Source organism: Chrysemys picta, chromosome 6, assembly GCF_011386835.1.
Source record: "Chrysemys picta bellii isolate R12L10 chromosome 6, ASM1138683v2, whole genome shotgun sequence".
In the NCBI taxonomy this organism is placed as follows: Eukaryota; Metazoa; Chordata; order Testudines; family Emydidae; genus Chrysemys; species Chrysemys picta.
Window position 1 is genome coordinate 16,558,374 of NC_088796.1, and position 16,337 is coordinate 16,574,710.

The window sequence follows — 16,337 nt, forward strand, 5'->3', positions numbered from 1 at the left end:
GATCCTACCAAACCCAGGAACTATGCTTCGTATTCTTGAGCACCATCTAATGGCACCTACCAATGACTATTTACATCTATACAGACATCACTGGTTTATTGAGCACTTTTGTAACAATTGAGTTCCCTAGGTTCTGCTGCATAACTTCTTGTCCTTCCCAGCTGAGCACCACTAACCTTCTGTAATGTGTGTCAACAGTGGCTGTCTGGGAAAGTTATGCCTTAGCTTGGAATTAAAGTGTAACCGTCACGTTAGCCTTGGGTTCTGTCCACAAAGCAATAAATAATTATGAAATTAATATTAGCATTGCTATTACAAAATGAACCATCAGCTTGTAATCTAGAACAGAGTGGATGTGCACCAGGGTTAAATTTGGTGAGACTAAATTAAGGAACCTGGAAAATACTATTGGAGGACAAGAGAGGCAATTCTCAAAGCAGTACCTTTTATTTAATATCAAGGACTGTGCTCCAGCTAGGTATCGTTAATAATGTGACAAGTCCTATTCGCTTCAATGGACTTCTGTATGCTCAGCATTTTTGAAAGCCACATTACTTATTCTGGTGCCTGAATAAAGATTTAGGAGCCGAATGATAGTTCCCCCAGGTAAACATTTTAAGTCATAAGTGACTTAGGAGCCTAAGCCCTATTTTCGAAGCCTATGTCTCTAGCTCCTACATGCCTAAGTCACTTTTGAAAATAGAACATAAGCTCCTAAATCATCGGTGGTTTTGATAATTTTAGCCCCAGGTTTGACAATCTTGGCCCTAGAAGTTAAAGCACTGGCCTGGGTGTAAATAAATCTGGACTTTATTACCAGCTGAAAGCCTGTCTCCCTGTATGGCCCTGGTCAAGTTAAATGCTAACTTTCCTGTGCCTCAGTTTCCCCATCTGTAAGCTGCAATAATATCAGCCTTACAAGGGTGTTTTGAGGTTTAGGTTATTCAGGGCTGGATGTTTTGCTAAAAAATCTGCTCTAGGAATTATTTCGGGGAAGTTCTATGACCTTTGTTATCCAGGAGGTCAGACTGCATGATCACAGTGGTCCCTTCTGGCTTTCCAATCTATGAATGTTTGCAGTGCTCTGAAATTCTTCATGGAAGGTGCTATTGAAGAGCAAAGTAGTAGTAGTATTATAATCAAAGGGCAATCTCCTTAAAACTAGTACCAAATGGAAACCCAGGCCCAGAGAACACATGGTTTAATGGTCCAAATTCAGTTCTCAGATACCGTACACCAGTTGCAGCTCTGTGTCTGATGCTGATGTCACTTACACCGGTGTAAATCAGATGTTACTCCATTGAGGTCTATGGAGTTACACAGGTCAATAACAACTGTGAAATTAGATTTGTCCTGGGGAAACTCTGAGCAAAATTTGGCCCATTGATTCTAAAGTAGAGGAGAGCAGGATCAGGGCCTCCTTCACATGCAAGTCTTTATTTTGATTTTAACGACACTGAGGAGTGATTAGCAGATTGTCATGTACTGGTCCGACGAATCATTCATGTAAACTTCAGAATAAAGTGTAAGCCCATTGCCCCTGCATAAAAATGATGAATGCATGCAAAATTCAACAGTGAATTGTATTAAAAAAACCTCTGGTTCATCAGAGTTAATGTTCTCTGAAGTACCAGTTCAGGTGAGATACAGGATCACACATGGCGCTTTCAGAGTTTCTGCCTCCACCGCTAGTTATTATGCAGTGTCAGCTATTTAACACCTTCAGCATTATGATTCAGGGTGCAGTTTCATCTACGCTTTTAAGGTGTTGATGTCTGTGTGTATACAAACACAGTCACTAACAAATGAGCCGTAGTAAATATACGGTGTGTCTTTCTGTGCAGTACTGATGATTTTTAACTTGGGAATATTTCTAAATGCCTGTACAATAAAATAACATAAAACAAAAACCAGAACAGTAAAGTTTTTTTAACCCTCGGGCTCCCCACCCAAAACCAGATCAATAATAAAATGTTAGACCTGGTCCGTCACTTCATCAGTCAGTCCACTCTCACATTGTGGTGCTTTGCATAGAAACAATAGGTCCACTGTACAGATTTCAGAGACACAGAAAAATTATAACTAGCTCCAATTCAGTAAAGCACATGTTTAACTTTAAGCATGTGCTTAAGTGCTTTGCTGAATTGGGTTTAATACAACGACAAATTGTCCTGTGGCACCTTATAGACTAACAGACATATTGGGGCATAAGCTTTCGTGAGTGAATACCCATGACATGCGTTTGACGAAGTGGATATTCACCCATGAAAGCTTACGCCCCAATACGTCTGTTGGTCTATAAGGTGCCACAGGACTCTTTGTCACTTTTTACAGATCCAGACTAACACGGCTACCCCTCTGGGTTTAATACAGTCCATTTCTGAAACCTATAACAAGTATCTAAAATAGCGTTTATATGCAAAATAATGTTGCGATTTTAAGTTCACTTATCTTTCATTACTGATGTTCTGTGGAAGGTGCTCAGACGCTACGGTGATGGGCAGCCGTATAAAATCCCGAGACAGATCGTCTTGGGTTAGAAGTGAGTGCTCACCTTACCGGAGAGTTGAACGTTTCCCTCTCTACCTCCTGTGCGATATCAATCAACCTGTCATTTGACCAGGATTCTATATTGCTTGTCCTGCATCTCAGACTCGTGCTCTCTGGGGCGGAATTTCCACCTTTGATGGGAGCAGTATGGGGATAGAAGAAAACATCTCTCTAGCACATTGTTTTATAGTCCAGCATTGGGGTTGGGGCCCCACTGTGCTAGGCACTGTACAAATGTGTCAGGCCTGATTTTCAAGAGCTCAGCAACCACTGTACTGGCTGTTCTGACAGCCTGGCCCCAGGTGTGGGTGCTGAGCACTTTTGAAAACCCTGGCCCCTAGTAAATGACGGTCCCTATCCTGAAGAGCTTGCAATCTAAACGAGAAGATGAAATGAGCACAGTCTGTAGGCAGGCAAGGAGACTGGGGTAACAAAAATAATAGGATGCTTTAATTTAAATTAGCCATGGGTACAATCAGTGGGCAGTCAATAGCAGTAAATGCAGCTCTCCAGCCATCTAGCCATCATTAAAAAAAGCTATCGGTAACTTGCAAAGGCAGTGGTATTTTGGTCAGAGTGCAGGGGAAGTGGTGAAAGGTGCATGATCAATGCAACCTTGTGGCTTTGCAGTTTGATACCTGGAGATCACAGCTGTGTGGCTGTGTGTGTTTATACACACGCTCGCACAGTTTGACTGAATTTACCACTCACCGTCAGGCGCAGTGAGGACGTCAGTCTTGCAGTTTCCTACAGTACTGATCGTCTGGCTCAGCCTTCCTCTTTTTCATGACATTTTGAAAGAAAAAAAAATGCTGCCTGCTTCTTCGTGATGTAACTGGGACGAGTTAAAGCAAAGTCTTTCCAAGCTGGGATTATGAGTGCAAAACTCATTCCTTCACCCGGCGATTAGACAGCAAAAGGCAGGGATGGATGAAGTGTGTTTTCCAAAGTTATTTATATAGACCTGTATATTTTTAATCTTTCAGGGTTATCTTTCTGAAGGCCTAGTAACAAAATGGTATCGATCTCCACGCTTGCTCCTCTCACCTAATGCCTACACCAAAGCCATTGACATGTGGGCGGCAGGGTGCATCCTGGCGGAAATGCTCACGGGAAGGATGTTGTTTGCTGGTAGGTTTCTAATTCCTGTTTGCTACTCCCCTCCCCCCTTCTATGCCTCAAGTAAATGTTTAAAGCTGTTTCGAATGTTTAGCTGTTTAACTGAATCCCTGTCTACTTGCAGTCAGGAACAGCACAGGCGAGTGTCCTATAATACCTCGTGCTAGAGGTAACGCCTCTCACCAGAGTAAATTGCACCTGCCCAAGCCCCATTTTACACTGGTGCAGCATTAGAGTTGCCCCTGGTGCAACTGCATTAGTGCAAATTCCCCTACTGTAGATAGTCCCGAAGAGTAAGAAGATAGTTCACTGTCTTCATTTCCGTTCAGTCCCTAGTACCCCTGCCCACAACTCTGCTGCTTGTGATGGTGGCTTTTGTTACATCTGTATACCCCGGGAACTGAACTGGCCACAGAACGTGTTATTATCATTAAACATTTTTATTACTGCAGTGCATAGAGATGGCACTTAGGATCAGGGCCTCGCTGTTCAAGGACCTGCACAAACTAGAGCTGAGCAGGAAATGGATTTTATTTTCCACATAAACAATTAAATGAAAATGAAAAGTTTTCAGTTTTGTAATGTAAATCTATCTATAAATTTAGATCTATCAGAATTTTTCAGATTTTTGATCAAACACTAAAAACTGAAAACTTTTTAGGTTTGGGTTTTCAACAAAAATGGAGATGTCTTGCAAAAATTTCTAGTTTGTTTGAAAAAAAAATTGATGAAAAGTTTTGATCAACTCTAGTACAGACGCATAAGATGACATGACCCTATCCAAGAGGTTTATGCTCTGTGGTCAGTATCTTAAAGATCTTTTCCTCTGCCGTGAGAGAGAACATCCTAACGTATGCTACAAAATTTCCACCAATAACATTTCACTTTGGAAAGGACATGAAGTTCGCTGTAGGCTGATTGGTGCCTGCTGCTCTTCTGCCAGAATCCTGTCACCCTGCAATGAATGTTTCTACAATATTCTTGAAAACCAGCTGTAAAAACCCCTAAATCTAAAAACTGTCTCCTATAAAATATCTTAGATCCAGTCCTGCAGAGACTTATACACCTGTACTGTGAGTAGTTCCATTTAAGGCAAAGGGTAATACTGCCGTTGTGTAAACACATGCATGCGCCTTTGCAAGACTGGGTCCTACTGCTCACTGGGAAAATCCACTTTAGTGTTCAGTAGATATGAAGTGTGATTCTGTATTCATATTGCCGTACCTCCATTAGCTCCAATGGTGTTACCTTCTGATTAACACCTGTGAAAGAGAGCTCAGAAACAGGCCGGCTGTGTTGACTATAATGGAAGGCAAGATGAAAAATTGACATCATTTTGGTTTTTTTGCTACACATTGTGGAGGTGACCGCTACTCCTCAGGGGTCACACTTCTGGAAATGCACTGAAAGGGCACCTGCGTGGCATGTATCAATGGAGGCTTGTAAATGAACTTGCCCCCAAATCTTGCAGGCATGATTTTGGTTGCCTTTCACAGCTTTGCCCATAGCTGTTTGGGAGTTTGACAAGTTATATCAGCAAGTAATAGAGAAAGAAGCATTAAATAAAAAACAAAACAATAAAAACATAGCAAAAGAGAGTGTAGTTACTGAGAAGCTGGGCAAAAAATAAAAGTGTGATCAGAAAACAAGTCTGAAATTGTTTTAAGCTGCATGGAAGAGAATACAGGCTACTAGTGAGCACATCGGAAGTTCAGGATAGAGTTTTGCTTCCTTTCAGACTCTGGCATTTGCTGTGTTTATGCTAGCGAGAGTTCTGTATAATAAAATAATATATGGAGATATACCTATCTCATAGAACTGGCAGGGACCCTGAAAGGTTGTCGAGTCCAGTCCCCTGCCTTCACTAGCAGGACCAAGTACTGATTTTGCCCCAGATCCCTAAGTGGTCCCCTCAAGGATTGCACTCACAACCCTGGGTTTAGCAGGCCAATACTTAAACCACTGAGTTATCCCTCCCAGCACTAACTACAAAACATGCATGTCTGCTCTAAAATGAGTTCTTGTTAATTAAGGAAAACAAAAACAAAGAATAAGGAATGCCTAACCTAGTGAATGCTAATGGGAAGGGGGTAGGTTTAGCAGATAAAATAAAAAAAGAACAAGTTAAAAATCACTTAGAAAAGTTAGATGCCTGCAAGTCACCAGGGCCTGATGAAATGCATCCTAGAATACTCAAGGAGCTAATAGCTATTGACCTGTAGCTATTGTCTTTGGAAAATCATGGGAGACGGGAGAGATTCCAGAAGACTGGAAAAGGGCAAATATAGTGCCCATCTATAAAAAGGGAAATTAAAAACAACCCAGGAAACTACAGACAAGTTAGTTTAACTTCTGTGCCAGGGTAGATAATGGAGCAAGTAATTAAGGAAATCATCTGCAAACACTTGGAAGGTGGTAAGGTGATAGGGAATAGCCAGCATGGATTTGTAAAGAACAAATCATGTCAAACCAATCTGATAGTTTTCTTTGATAAGATAACGAGCCTTGTGGATAAGGGAGAAGCGGTGGATGTGGTATACTTAGACTTTAGTAAGGCATTTGATACGGTCTCGCATGATATTCTTATTGATAAACTAGGCAAATACAATTTAGATGGGGCTACTATAAGGTGGGTGCATAACTGGCTGGATAACCGTACTCACAGAGTTGTTATTAATGGTTCCCAATCCTGCTGGAAAGGTATAACGAGTGGGGTTCCGCAGGGGTCTGTTATGGGACCAGCTCTGTTCAATATCTTCATTAACGACTTAAATATTGGCATAGAAAGTATGCTTATTAAGTTTGCAGATGATACCAAACTGATAGGGATTGCAACTGCTTTGGAGGACAGGGTCATAATTCAAAATGATCTGGACAAATTGGAGAAATGGTCTGAGGTAAGCAGGATGAAGTTTAACAAAGACAAATGCAAAGTGCTCCACTTAGGAAGGAAAAATCAGTTTCACACATACAGAATGGGAAGAGACTGTCTAGGAAGGAGTACGGCAGAAAGGGATCTAGGGGTTATAGTGGACCACAAGCTAAATATGAGTCAACAGTGTGATGCTGTTGCAAAAAAAGCAAACATGATTCTGGGATGCATTAACAGGTGTGTTGTGAACGAGACACGAGAAGTCATTCTTCCGCTCTACTCTGCGCTGGTTAGGCCTCAACTGGAGTATTGTGTCCAGTTTTGGGCACCGCATTTCAAGAAAGATGTGGAGAAATTGGAGAGGGTCCAGAGAAGAGCAACAAGAATGATTAAAGGTCTTGAGAACATGACCTATGAAGGAAGGCTGAAAGAATTGGGTTTGTTTAGTTAGGAAAAGAGACGACTGAGAGGGGACATGATAGCAGTTTTCAGGTATCTAAAAGGGTGTCATAAGGAGGAGGGAGAAAACTTGTTCACCTTAGCCTCTAAGGATAGAACAAGAAGCAATGGGATTAAACTGCAGCAAGGGAGGTTTAGGTTGGACGTTAGGAAAAAGTTCCTAACTATTCCAGTGTTTAACCACCCTGACAAATTGCGTAGGGGGGTTGTGGAATCTCCATCTCTGGAGATATTTAAGAGTAGGTTAGATAAATGCCTATCAGGGATGGTCTAGACAGTATTTGGTCCTGCCATGCGGGCAGGGGACTGGACTCGATGACCTCTCGAGGTCCCTTCCAGTCCTAGAATCTATGAATCTATAAGGCGTGAGGCTAGTCTCTGTGGAAGTGGATCAGGTTTAGAAAAGGTTAGAAATGGCCAAGATTTTTACAAGCGACTAAAGATTTTGGGTGCTTACCTTGACACACCTTATGGAGGCCTGATTTTTAGAAAGTGCTAAGCCTAAGCAAGCTCCTTTAAGGTAATTTAAGTTGGGCACTCACAGATAGAGGCACTGAAAACCACTAGTCACTATGGAAAGTCTTGTCAATGCCCCTGTCACAGAGCAGGGCTTGGTATCCACTGACTTCAGTGGCTACTGTGCAATATGCATGTTTCTCTGCTAGTACAGGCTAGAACCAGACCTGAGAACAAAATGGCTGCTGAACTCTGCATGGAAGGGGTAGTTACTAGAACTCTAAAGGTGCATTTGATTGATCATATGACATGACTGCATTTGTTGACCCTGGAAGTCCCTTTTGCTTCTATGTTCCTATAATAAAAAAGGATCATTGTTTTGTAGCGCACATAGAAACCTACAATATTTTAGCAGTAAAAGCCTGGAAGATATCCTGATGTTCTCAAGAAAATCTTTATCCAAGGTATTTGCTAAACTGTTACGGTAAGAAGCAGGGGCCATATCACCTGCTAAATACTGGTTGGGCCCTTAAGCACTATATGAAGCTGGGACAGTCAGTAGTTTTTTTCAATAATGAAGTGGATACTCTGAAGTGATCAAAAATGCCCATCTTCCTTCCTGGGGTATTTAATAGTCTTCCTTCTCTATCATTATCACTGCCTATTATTATTTTGAAAGACAGGAGGAGTTTAATGCATTCATAAGCAGCCAAGCGCAGATTTTTCTAAATAAATCATCAGATCCATTAATAATGTAGAACAACCCTTTCTTTAAAAATATTTCAGTGCACTGCATTGTGCTGCAGCCGTGTGACTCTTGGTCTGCAGCCACTCCCTGGATCTCTTCATCCCTTTTATTTTATCTCAGTCAAGGACCAAAGCTTTCAACTTCCATATTTCTCTTGTAAAAGCTACAATTAAGCATTCAGTGTTACTTAGAAGAGATTGTTAAAATTGCCCTTGTCTTTGTGTATGTGTGTCTCTCTCTGTTTCTTTCTCTCTCTCTCCCCTGTAAGTTCTCTAGATAGCAGTGTGGCCATGATGGCATAGGTGACAGCTAAGGGTAATTGCCTGAGTAACCCTCCTGATCATCTGGGTACGTCCTTGGGTGGCTATCCCGAGTCGCTCCCTGTGTCGCCATTTAGGCACTAGTTCAAGCAGAGCTAGCGCATCTCTGACTACCTGTGCTGGGAAGTATCCTCCAACTGCTGTGTACACGTACCCTCAGAAATACTGCTCCGCAAAACCTGAAACCTACTTTGTTTGTTTTTTCAGAACCCAAACCAGATTATTGTCCAAGACAGCAGGATTTGGCATAAACCAGATTAGACAAAACTTTAAAACCGTGTTTGGCTCCTTGTTTTTCTGATTTTCACCATTTTATGACTCCTTAGTAGACCCCATAATGCTAATATAAAGGTGAAGATCAAAATTAAAATGGCAAGAAACACCTGTCCCTTTGTTTTGTTTTTTCCTAAGAGTAGTACTGTACTTAGTAGTCTCTATACACCCTTTATCAGGGGATCTCAAAGTATTTTCAAAACATGAATGAATTAAGCCCTATAACACCCTGTAAGGTAAGTATTACTCTTCCCGTTTTACAGGAGGGGAAGCTGAAGCATAGAGAGGTGTGTACCTGTACAAAATCGGTGGTAGACACAGACACAACCTATCAGATTTGTAGGGATTAACCCCTAGTCTATGCTCCATCTCCTGTAAGGCTTTTCTACTAGCTAGTGGTAATAGGATGACATCTTAAAAAGTTAAAATTTAGGCTACATGAGAAGAAAACTTTCCCGACTGTGGCTGTGTCTACACACAAAAGTTGTACCATGTTAACTGTACGAGGCTAGTTAATGTAGTACAACCCCTATAGTATGGATACAATTATATCAGTATAAGTGAAGTTACTCGTGTACCTATTCTTGTATGGGAAGAGTCATAAACTATACCAGTATCAGGCACTTTTTTACTAGGATTGTACCAGCATAACTATATCGAGTAAAAAATTGCACCCTTACTCAACTTAGTTATGCTGGTACAAAAGCTGTGTGCAGGCCAGGTCTGAGACACATGATACTGTGCAACAGCATCCCGGGGGGAGGATTGATGAAAACCCAGTTGTGTGAATCACTCAAACCTGACCAAGCATAGTGTGTGTGCATATATCTGTAATACTCCTGCTCTGACAGCAGTGGGGACCAGGCAACCTAGCACCACTACCTCTTATTGATCTTCAGTTTCTGCCACTCTAAAAATATTTCTGTGGCTGTGGACATGGCATCTCTCCCTGCTCCCCTGATTACAGAGCCAAGGTATGGCACAGAGATCCCACCTACCCAGGCCTTTGTGCTCGGCCCTTAAGGACCGCTTCAGGAGAGGGATCCTCTCTACATGGACACACAACTCTCAGTGTAAAGAGAAGGGCAGGCTTCTGTCTACAATTGAGAATCTCCCCCAGCTCTCTCTTTACAAGTCTGTTTTTAAATCAGAGATTTGACCAGCAGTCTGGTTTACACCTGTTTGCAGGTCTGGTTGTGTGCGTACGCAGGCAGCACAGCAGCTCAGGTTAGCTGCTCCATCCCTGCTGCACAAACACAGTGCCCATATGGTCTCTGACCCTGTCACTCTGAGCTTACATAGCATGTTTCTGCAATTGTCTCTGGCCATAAGAGACAATTGCATGATTTTGCTCACAGAGACCATTGTAAACCTCTTTATAGTTACATTCTACTGGGTTAATTGGTTTTTGTACATGCTTCAGTGATATAGTTTAAGTTGGGTGCTTAGCACGAATCAATATCATTAGCTCAATAGACTGTCTGGGATGCTTAAACAATGTAGATGAATAATGATGATCAATTATTGGAAACAACAGCTCTTAAACTAGGGTCTGTTGTTAGACCTTTGTCCTCTGTGCCTATCTGTACAGTAGATGGGGGGAGGGGAGTGAGAGACAGAGGATGAAAATAAATGAGAAGGCTACAGATACATCAAAGGGCACTGAGTATAGCAAAATAGCTCAGAAAATTGAAGTTTTGGTAATCTGTAATACCACCAGAATCAGATTTATTGTTTTTACCTTGAGAACAGAATTCACAGCCAAGCAACTAACCTGAATCCTGTTCTCTCCAGTCCCCCTAAGAGAAAATGCTTGAAATGCAAAAGCATATCATAAATCATTCTATACTATAATACAAACACAGGGCTTTTCATCGGTAGAACTCAATGTGCTTTGCAAAGGAAGTCAGTATCATTATCCCCATTTTTCAGGTGGGGAAAACTGAGACACAGAGCGGGGAAATGACTTCCCCAGAGTCACCCAGCAGGCCAGTGGCACAACCAGGAATAGAACCAAGGGCGCCTGATTACTCTAGCCACTAGGTCACACTGCCTCCCTGAATGTGGTGGTACAATTTCATGAATAAAAATAAAAATTCTGCCTGGCCACTTGCAATTCATTCAGTAGCCTTACTTCAACTTTTCTATGTCTTTGTGTAATGATCAGACAATGGGCCCCTCTTTTTGGAACGTCTTTTCCACGCTTTGCCTACCTTGCCCCCTGTTTGTAAAAGACTCTTGCATGTTTATTTGCTTCCCTTACCCTCAACATTTGCCAAACCCGTGATTTTCAGTTAAACCATATTATGGGTCTGATCCAGGGCTCACTGAAGTCAATGGGGAGCTTTTCATAGATTCTCAGGCCCTTAGTCAATAAACAGATTGTGAAAGGTGCCAGACTAATAGCCCTGGTGCGTCTGATCCTCTGTTTACACACAAAGCAGGTATAGCAAAGGAAGGAGCACTGCAAGCTTCCCCCTCTGCCACATGCTGCCGACATGCCTCCATCGGTATTCTGCCTCTTGGGGCACTGCCAACAAGTATGCCCTTTGTGAGGGGAGGTATTGTGTGTCCACTAAGAATAGGACAGACCCACCAGCTTGTGCTTCACAGAAGCCACTGAACACCTATCACTAGTGACCTTTTCTGGATTTGAACTGGTAGCCTTCTGACAAAGGCTCTAACTCCCGAGCCATCCACTCCCTGAGGTTAGCTGTTTACAACAATAGCTTAGTCCATTTTTGGTGAGAAGGATGGTTTGGATTCAGAGGCGCAAACAAGTCGACACATTCTCAGCTCGTTCTCAGCCAACCCAGCACAGCAAACTTACAGTAAATTTGATAATTAAAAAAACAGAGCAGTGTGTTAGGTCAAGATGAGGCGATGCTGCTCCACCCAGCGAAGCTCCAGGGAAGCTCCAGCGGGGATGCAGAATGTGTTTCGTCGCTTTGCTGATACAAACATATTTTTGGACGTGAGATTGGTTCCCTCCTGTGAACAAGAGGAGGAATCTGTGATTGAATCGCAGGATCCAACAATGCAGCATATTTTATGTGCCAGCGTTCTAGGGCCGAAGTCAGAGCTGAGGTCATTGAGTGCAATTCCACTGAAGTCGAAAGAGCTGCACCCACTTATGCCAGGCCCATGGGACCTGTCCTTCATATAGATATATGAATTTACAAGTAAAAGCTACATGAAATTGGGAGTGAAAAATTAAAGGAGAAAGTACTGTGATCGTGTAATATCAGGTGGCAAAAAGTATCACCACTTCCCACTCCACTTCTGTTTCTCTGCTTCATGATATCTCCGATGTCACGAGTATTTTGTCTCTTTTTAATTTTTCTGTGTGTTATGGTCTGTGGATTCACTTTCTAATAGCGAGGGCCGCATTGCAGAGGACAACCTTGGTTCAAATGATCATGAGCTAATTCAGTTTAAACTAAATGGAAGGATAAACAAAAATAGATCTGCAACTAGGGTCCTTGATTTCAAAAGAGCTAACTCTAAAAAATTAAGAGAATTAGTTAGGGAAATGGACTAGACTGAAGAACTGAAGGGTCTGAATGTGGAGGAGGCTTAGAATTACTTTAAGTCGAAGTTGCAGAAGCTAGCTCAAGCCTGCATCCCGAGCAAGGGGAAAAATTCATAGGGAAGGGTTGCATACCAAGCTGGGTGAAAAAGCATCTCAAACAGGTGATTAAGAGAAAGCAGAAAGCTTTCCTTGCTGATCCCTCCCTTTTTCCATTCCTTGTAGGCTATCTCTTGGAAGTCAGAAAGTGCCAGGATAAAATGTGAACTGCCAAAAACCAAACAGAGTTGGACCTTGCAAAGGGAATTAAAACCAATAGTAAAATGTTCTATAGCCATATAAATAAGAAGAAAACAAGAAGTGGGACTGCTAAACACTGAGGATGGGGTGGAGATTAATGATAATCTAGGCATGGCACAACACTTAAACTAATACTTTGCCTTACTTTTTAATGAGGCTAATGAAGAGCTTAGGGGTAGTGGCAGAGTGGCTAATGGCAATGAGGATATGGAGGTAGAAATTACCACATCCGAGGTGGAAGTCAAACTCAAACAGATCAATGGGATTAAATCGGGAGGCCTGGACAATCTCCATCCCAAACTGCTAAAGGAACTGACACATAAAATTGCAAGCCCAATAGCAAGGGTTTTTAATGAATCTGTAAATTCAGGGGTCATACCCTAAGACTGGAGAATTGCTAAGATAGTTCCTATTTTTAATAAGTGGGGGGTGGGGATGATCCGGGAAATGACCGGCCTGTTAGATTGACCTGAATTGTATGCAAGGTCTTGGAACTAATTTTGAAAGAGAAAGTAGCTAAGGAAATAGAGGTTAACGGTAATTGGGATAAAATACAACATGGTTTTACAAAAGCTAGATCATGCCAGATGATCTCCTTTGAAGAGAGAACTGATTTTTTAGACAAAGGAAATGCAGGAGATCTTATCCCCCTGGATTTCAGTAAGGTATTTGATACAGTTCTACATGAGAAATTATTAGTTAAGATTGAGATTAATTTGAGAATTGCAAGGTGAATAAGGAACTGGCTAAAGGGGAGACTACAACAGGTCATGCTGAAAGGTGAAGTTCCTCAGGGATCAGTCTTGGGGCCAATCTTATGTAACATTTTTATTACTGACCTTGGCACAAAAAGTGGGAGTGTGCTAATAACATTTGCAGATGAAACATAGTAGGGAGGTATTGCCAATACAGAGGAAGACCGGAATATCATACAAGAAGATCAAGACAATCTTGTAAACTGGAGTAATAGACAAGGTGGGTGAGGTAATATCTTTTATTGGATATATGTCCTTTGGTGAGAGAGACAAGCTTTGCGCTTACACGCACCCGAAGAAGCGCTCTTGTCTTTCTCACCAGCAGAAGTTGGTTCAATAAAATATATTACCTCACCCACCTTGTCTCTCTCATATCCTGGGACCAACACGGCTACAACAACACTGCCAACGGGGGATTTCTCTGACACATTTCTCTCATTTTTAACATAGTGCAGGGATCCGTTTGAAAAGTTTAATTATCCTGAGCCTGAAGTCCTGACTCCAAATCCTAGACCTGTTTGCAAGTCTAAGGGGCAGTCACCTTTCCAAAGAGATATGGCATGACGTTCAACTCCTGATACTCTAGATAACAATATTTACATAGTATCTTTAGTTCCTCTCTTGTCTTTCATAAATAATGCACTCACAATCGCCATACCAGTTATATAAATCCAGGAGAAACAGATAGAGAGGCCTGTCTTAGCATTAGCTATTTTGGGTTTCAGTTAGCAGCTTTTGTGTGGATGGATATATGCCTTTCCCTCATGTTGGCCACATTCAGCAAACAGTGGCCGGATCTTCGGTGAAATAAGAATAACCATTAAGACCTTTTGATTTTTAACGATTTGTAATTTGCATCCCACTTAGGGATTTAGCCTAACAACAAACCGTTTGTTTTCTGTTATTCTCCTTTAGCTTCACCTGGAGTCGCTTTGCAAATCTCTAAATGTCCAAAACATCGCTTTTCTATAGGAGAAAGTATTCATTTGCAGCTGGATGGAGATTAGGGGAGCATCACTGTAGCAGAACGCTGCAGGAGGGCCTAGGAATAGGTCTCTCTGTCATTTAAATTAGGCTGTTTCTTTCTCTTCTCACCCCCAAATCTGAAATATCTTTATATGAGTCCCTACTGATGGTGTGTATTGGGGGGGATGATGACCATCAGCACTAATTTAATCACTGCCTTTTGGAATGTCCATTTAAATCCATTGTTACATGCTGGGTAAGGGCTCTATCAGGCCAGTAGGCGGAACGTGGGAGGGGGGGGGCGGCGTGATGATGCATTGCTCCAGAGAGAGCCCCCTGGGAGGTATTATACACTGGGGAGAAAAAAGACCCCCTTGAACTCCCCAGCACGCAGAGGAAGCCCATCCACTGCCATACCCATTTCTAGGGCACAGCCTATCCTCCCATCTGCATGCCATTCGCACTGCACCTGCTGGTTCCTGGGGGTGGAGGCATGGTTCCATCTACCCACTGGTCGTCCTCCCTGCCCCTTTCACACTCTGTGTGACCCGTCCCCTGCAGAGAAGGTCCAGAAGAGTCACTGCTGTCCCCTAAACCCAGGGATTATAATTCTGCCAGGCCCTGTCTCCTCCTTCCCCAAGCACCCACAGAAGGGGCAGGCACCATGTGCACTGAGTGTGTAGTGCCCTCTTCCAGCTGGATTGTCCGGCATGTTTAAGTGTTTGTGACAGTGGGCCAGAATCTGGTCTGATTTACACTGCTGTAAATCTGCATTGATTTCACTGACTGGGAGTGGGAGTTACAGCAGAATCTGACCCTGTGTTTTCCTCTAGTGACTGATGCTCACAGGGTAAGCACCGATGCTGCTGTAACTGATAGACTTTCTCCTGTGACTGAAGTGGAAGGTGCCAGTTTGTTCTGGAGCTGCAAGTCCTAGTTTCTGTCACTGAGGCTGCAGTTTGGTAGTTCAGCTGGCGATTATGGTGTCTGTCGTTTGTTGTCATGGGTTCCTTACGTTCTGTCTCAGAGAGGTGATGTCTGTAAATGATGTCTCTGTCTAGCATCCCTGGTTAATAAAGGCAGGTAATTTCAGCTACTAAAATAATAATGCATGTAGATGTGAGTTTGGCAGCAGTGTTAATAATTTAGAACAATACTGATGAGATTCCAGCAAACTCTCCTGCAGTAGCCACATTCTGGGCTGGATCGCTCTATCTCACTTGGCCATCGCTAGCAGCATGCTCAGAACTGCTGGCCTGTAAATATTTCACAGATAAATGCTCATTACTCTTGCTGTAGCTTTGCAGCCCACTGTTTACTGGCAAAGCAGGTTGAAAAAAAATCATTCAACCGTAAAGGAACTTTGTAGTACAAAAGTCCCCTCTTGTTGATCAGCTATAGACATGCAGCTGATCTTAGCGGATAGGCTTAGCACTAGTGACGGGATGTTTATAATCAGAGATTCAGGCAGACAGAAGGCTGCTAGTACAGCTCAGTATTTATGCAGTGCTGCTTCTCGGTACACATAAGAAAGTGAAAACCGTCATGGGAACTCTTGGTCCAAATTCAATATTCGATAAAGAATAGAATTAACAGGTAAAATATTGACTTCGCCCCAGACTTGCTCCATTAAGAGCTGATGACACAGTGAACTCTGGATCCATTCTAACTCCTCCACCATTTACTTCTTGCCACTGATCGATAATCACCCCTGAATGGAAATTTAGTAATATCTGGACAAATACATCGTTTGCTAAATCTCAGGATTTTACGCAATGGAGAAACATACCAATATTAAAAGAGGTATCGTTGACAGTCCTATTGATGCATGGCAACCATTTCATTTAGGTCCCAAACCTGAAAAATTTTGCACGTGTCCTTAACTTTATGCGGTGAGTAGTCTAAGAGCAAGTCTACACTACAAAATTAACTCGGCCTAAGTTACATCAACTTATAGCCACCGCAGTAATTAAATCGCTTTTGCATCTCC

The 16,337-nt window shown here is 42.3% G+C and overlaps 1 protein-coding gene and 1 long non-coding RNA gene across 5 annotated transcripts in view; one reads left to right on the forward strand and one right to left on the reverse strand.

Annotated features, from left to right (window-relative positions):
* MAPK4 (mitogen-activated protein kinase 4) overlaps positions 1–16,337 on the forward strand; it is a 147,295-nt gene that overhangs the window by 114,498 nt on the left and 16,460 nt on the right. For all 4 annotated transcript variants that reach the window (XM_005296876.5, XM_042850674.2, XM_065598731.1 and 1 more), the window contains one exon: positions 3,537–3,681. In XM_005296876.5, coding sequence (XP_005296933.1) covers positions 3,537–3,681 — 145 coding nt within the window. The remainder of the gene's footprint in view (positions 1–3,536; positions 3,682–16,337) is intronic.
* The window catches only part of LOC135984200 (uncharacterized), a 48,433-nt gene that overhangs the window by 13,345 nt on the left and 18,751 nt on the right, over positions 1–16,337 (reverse strand). The gene's annotated exons all lie outside the window — the stretch shown is intronic.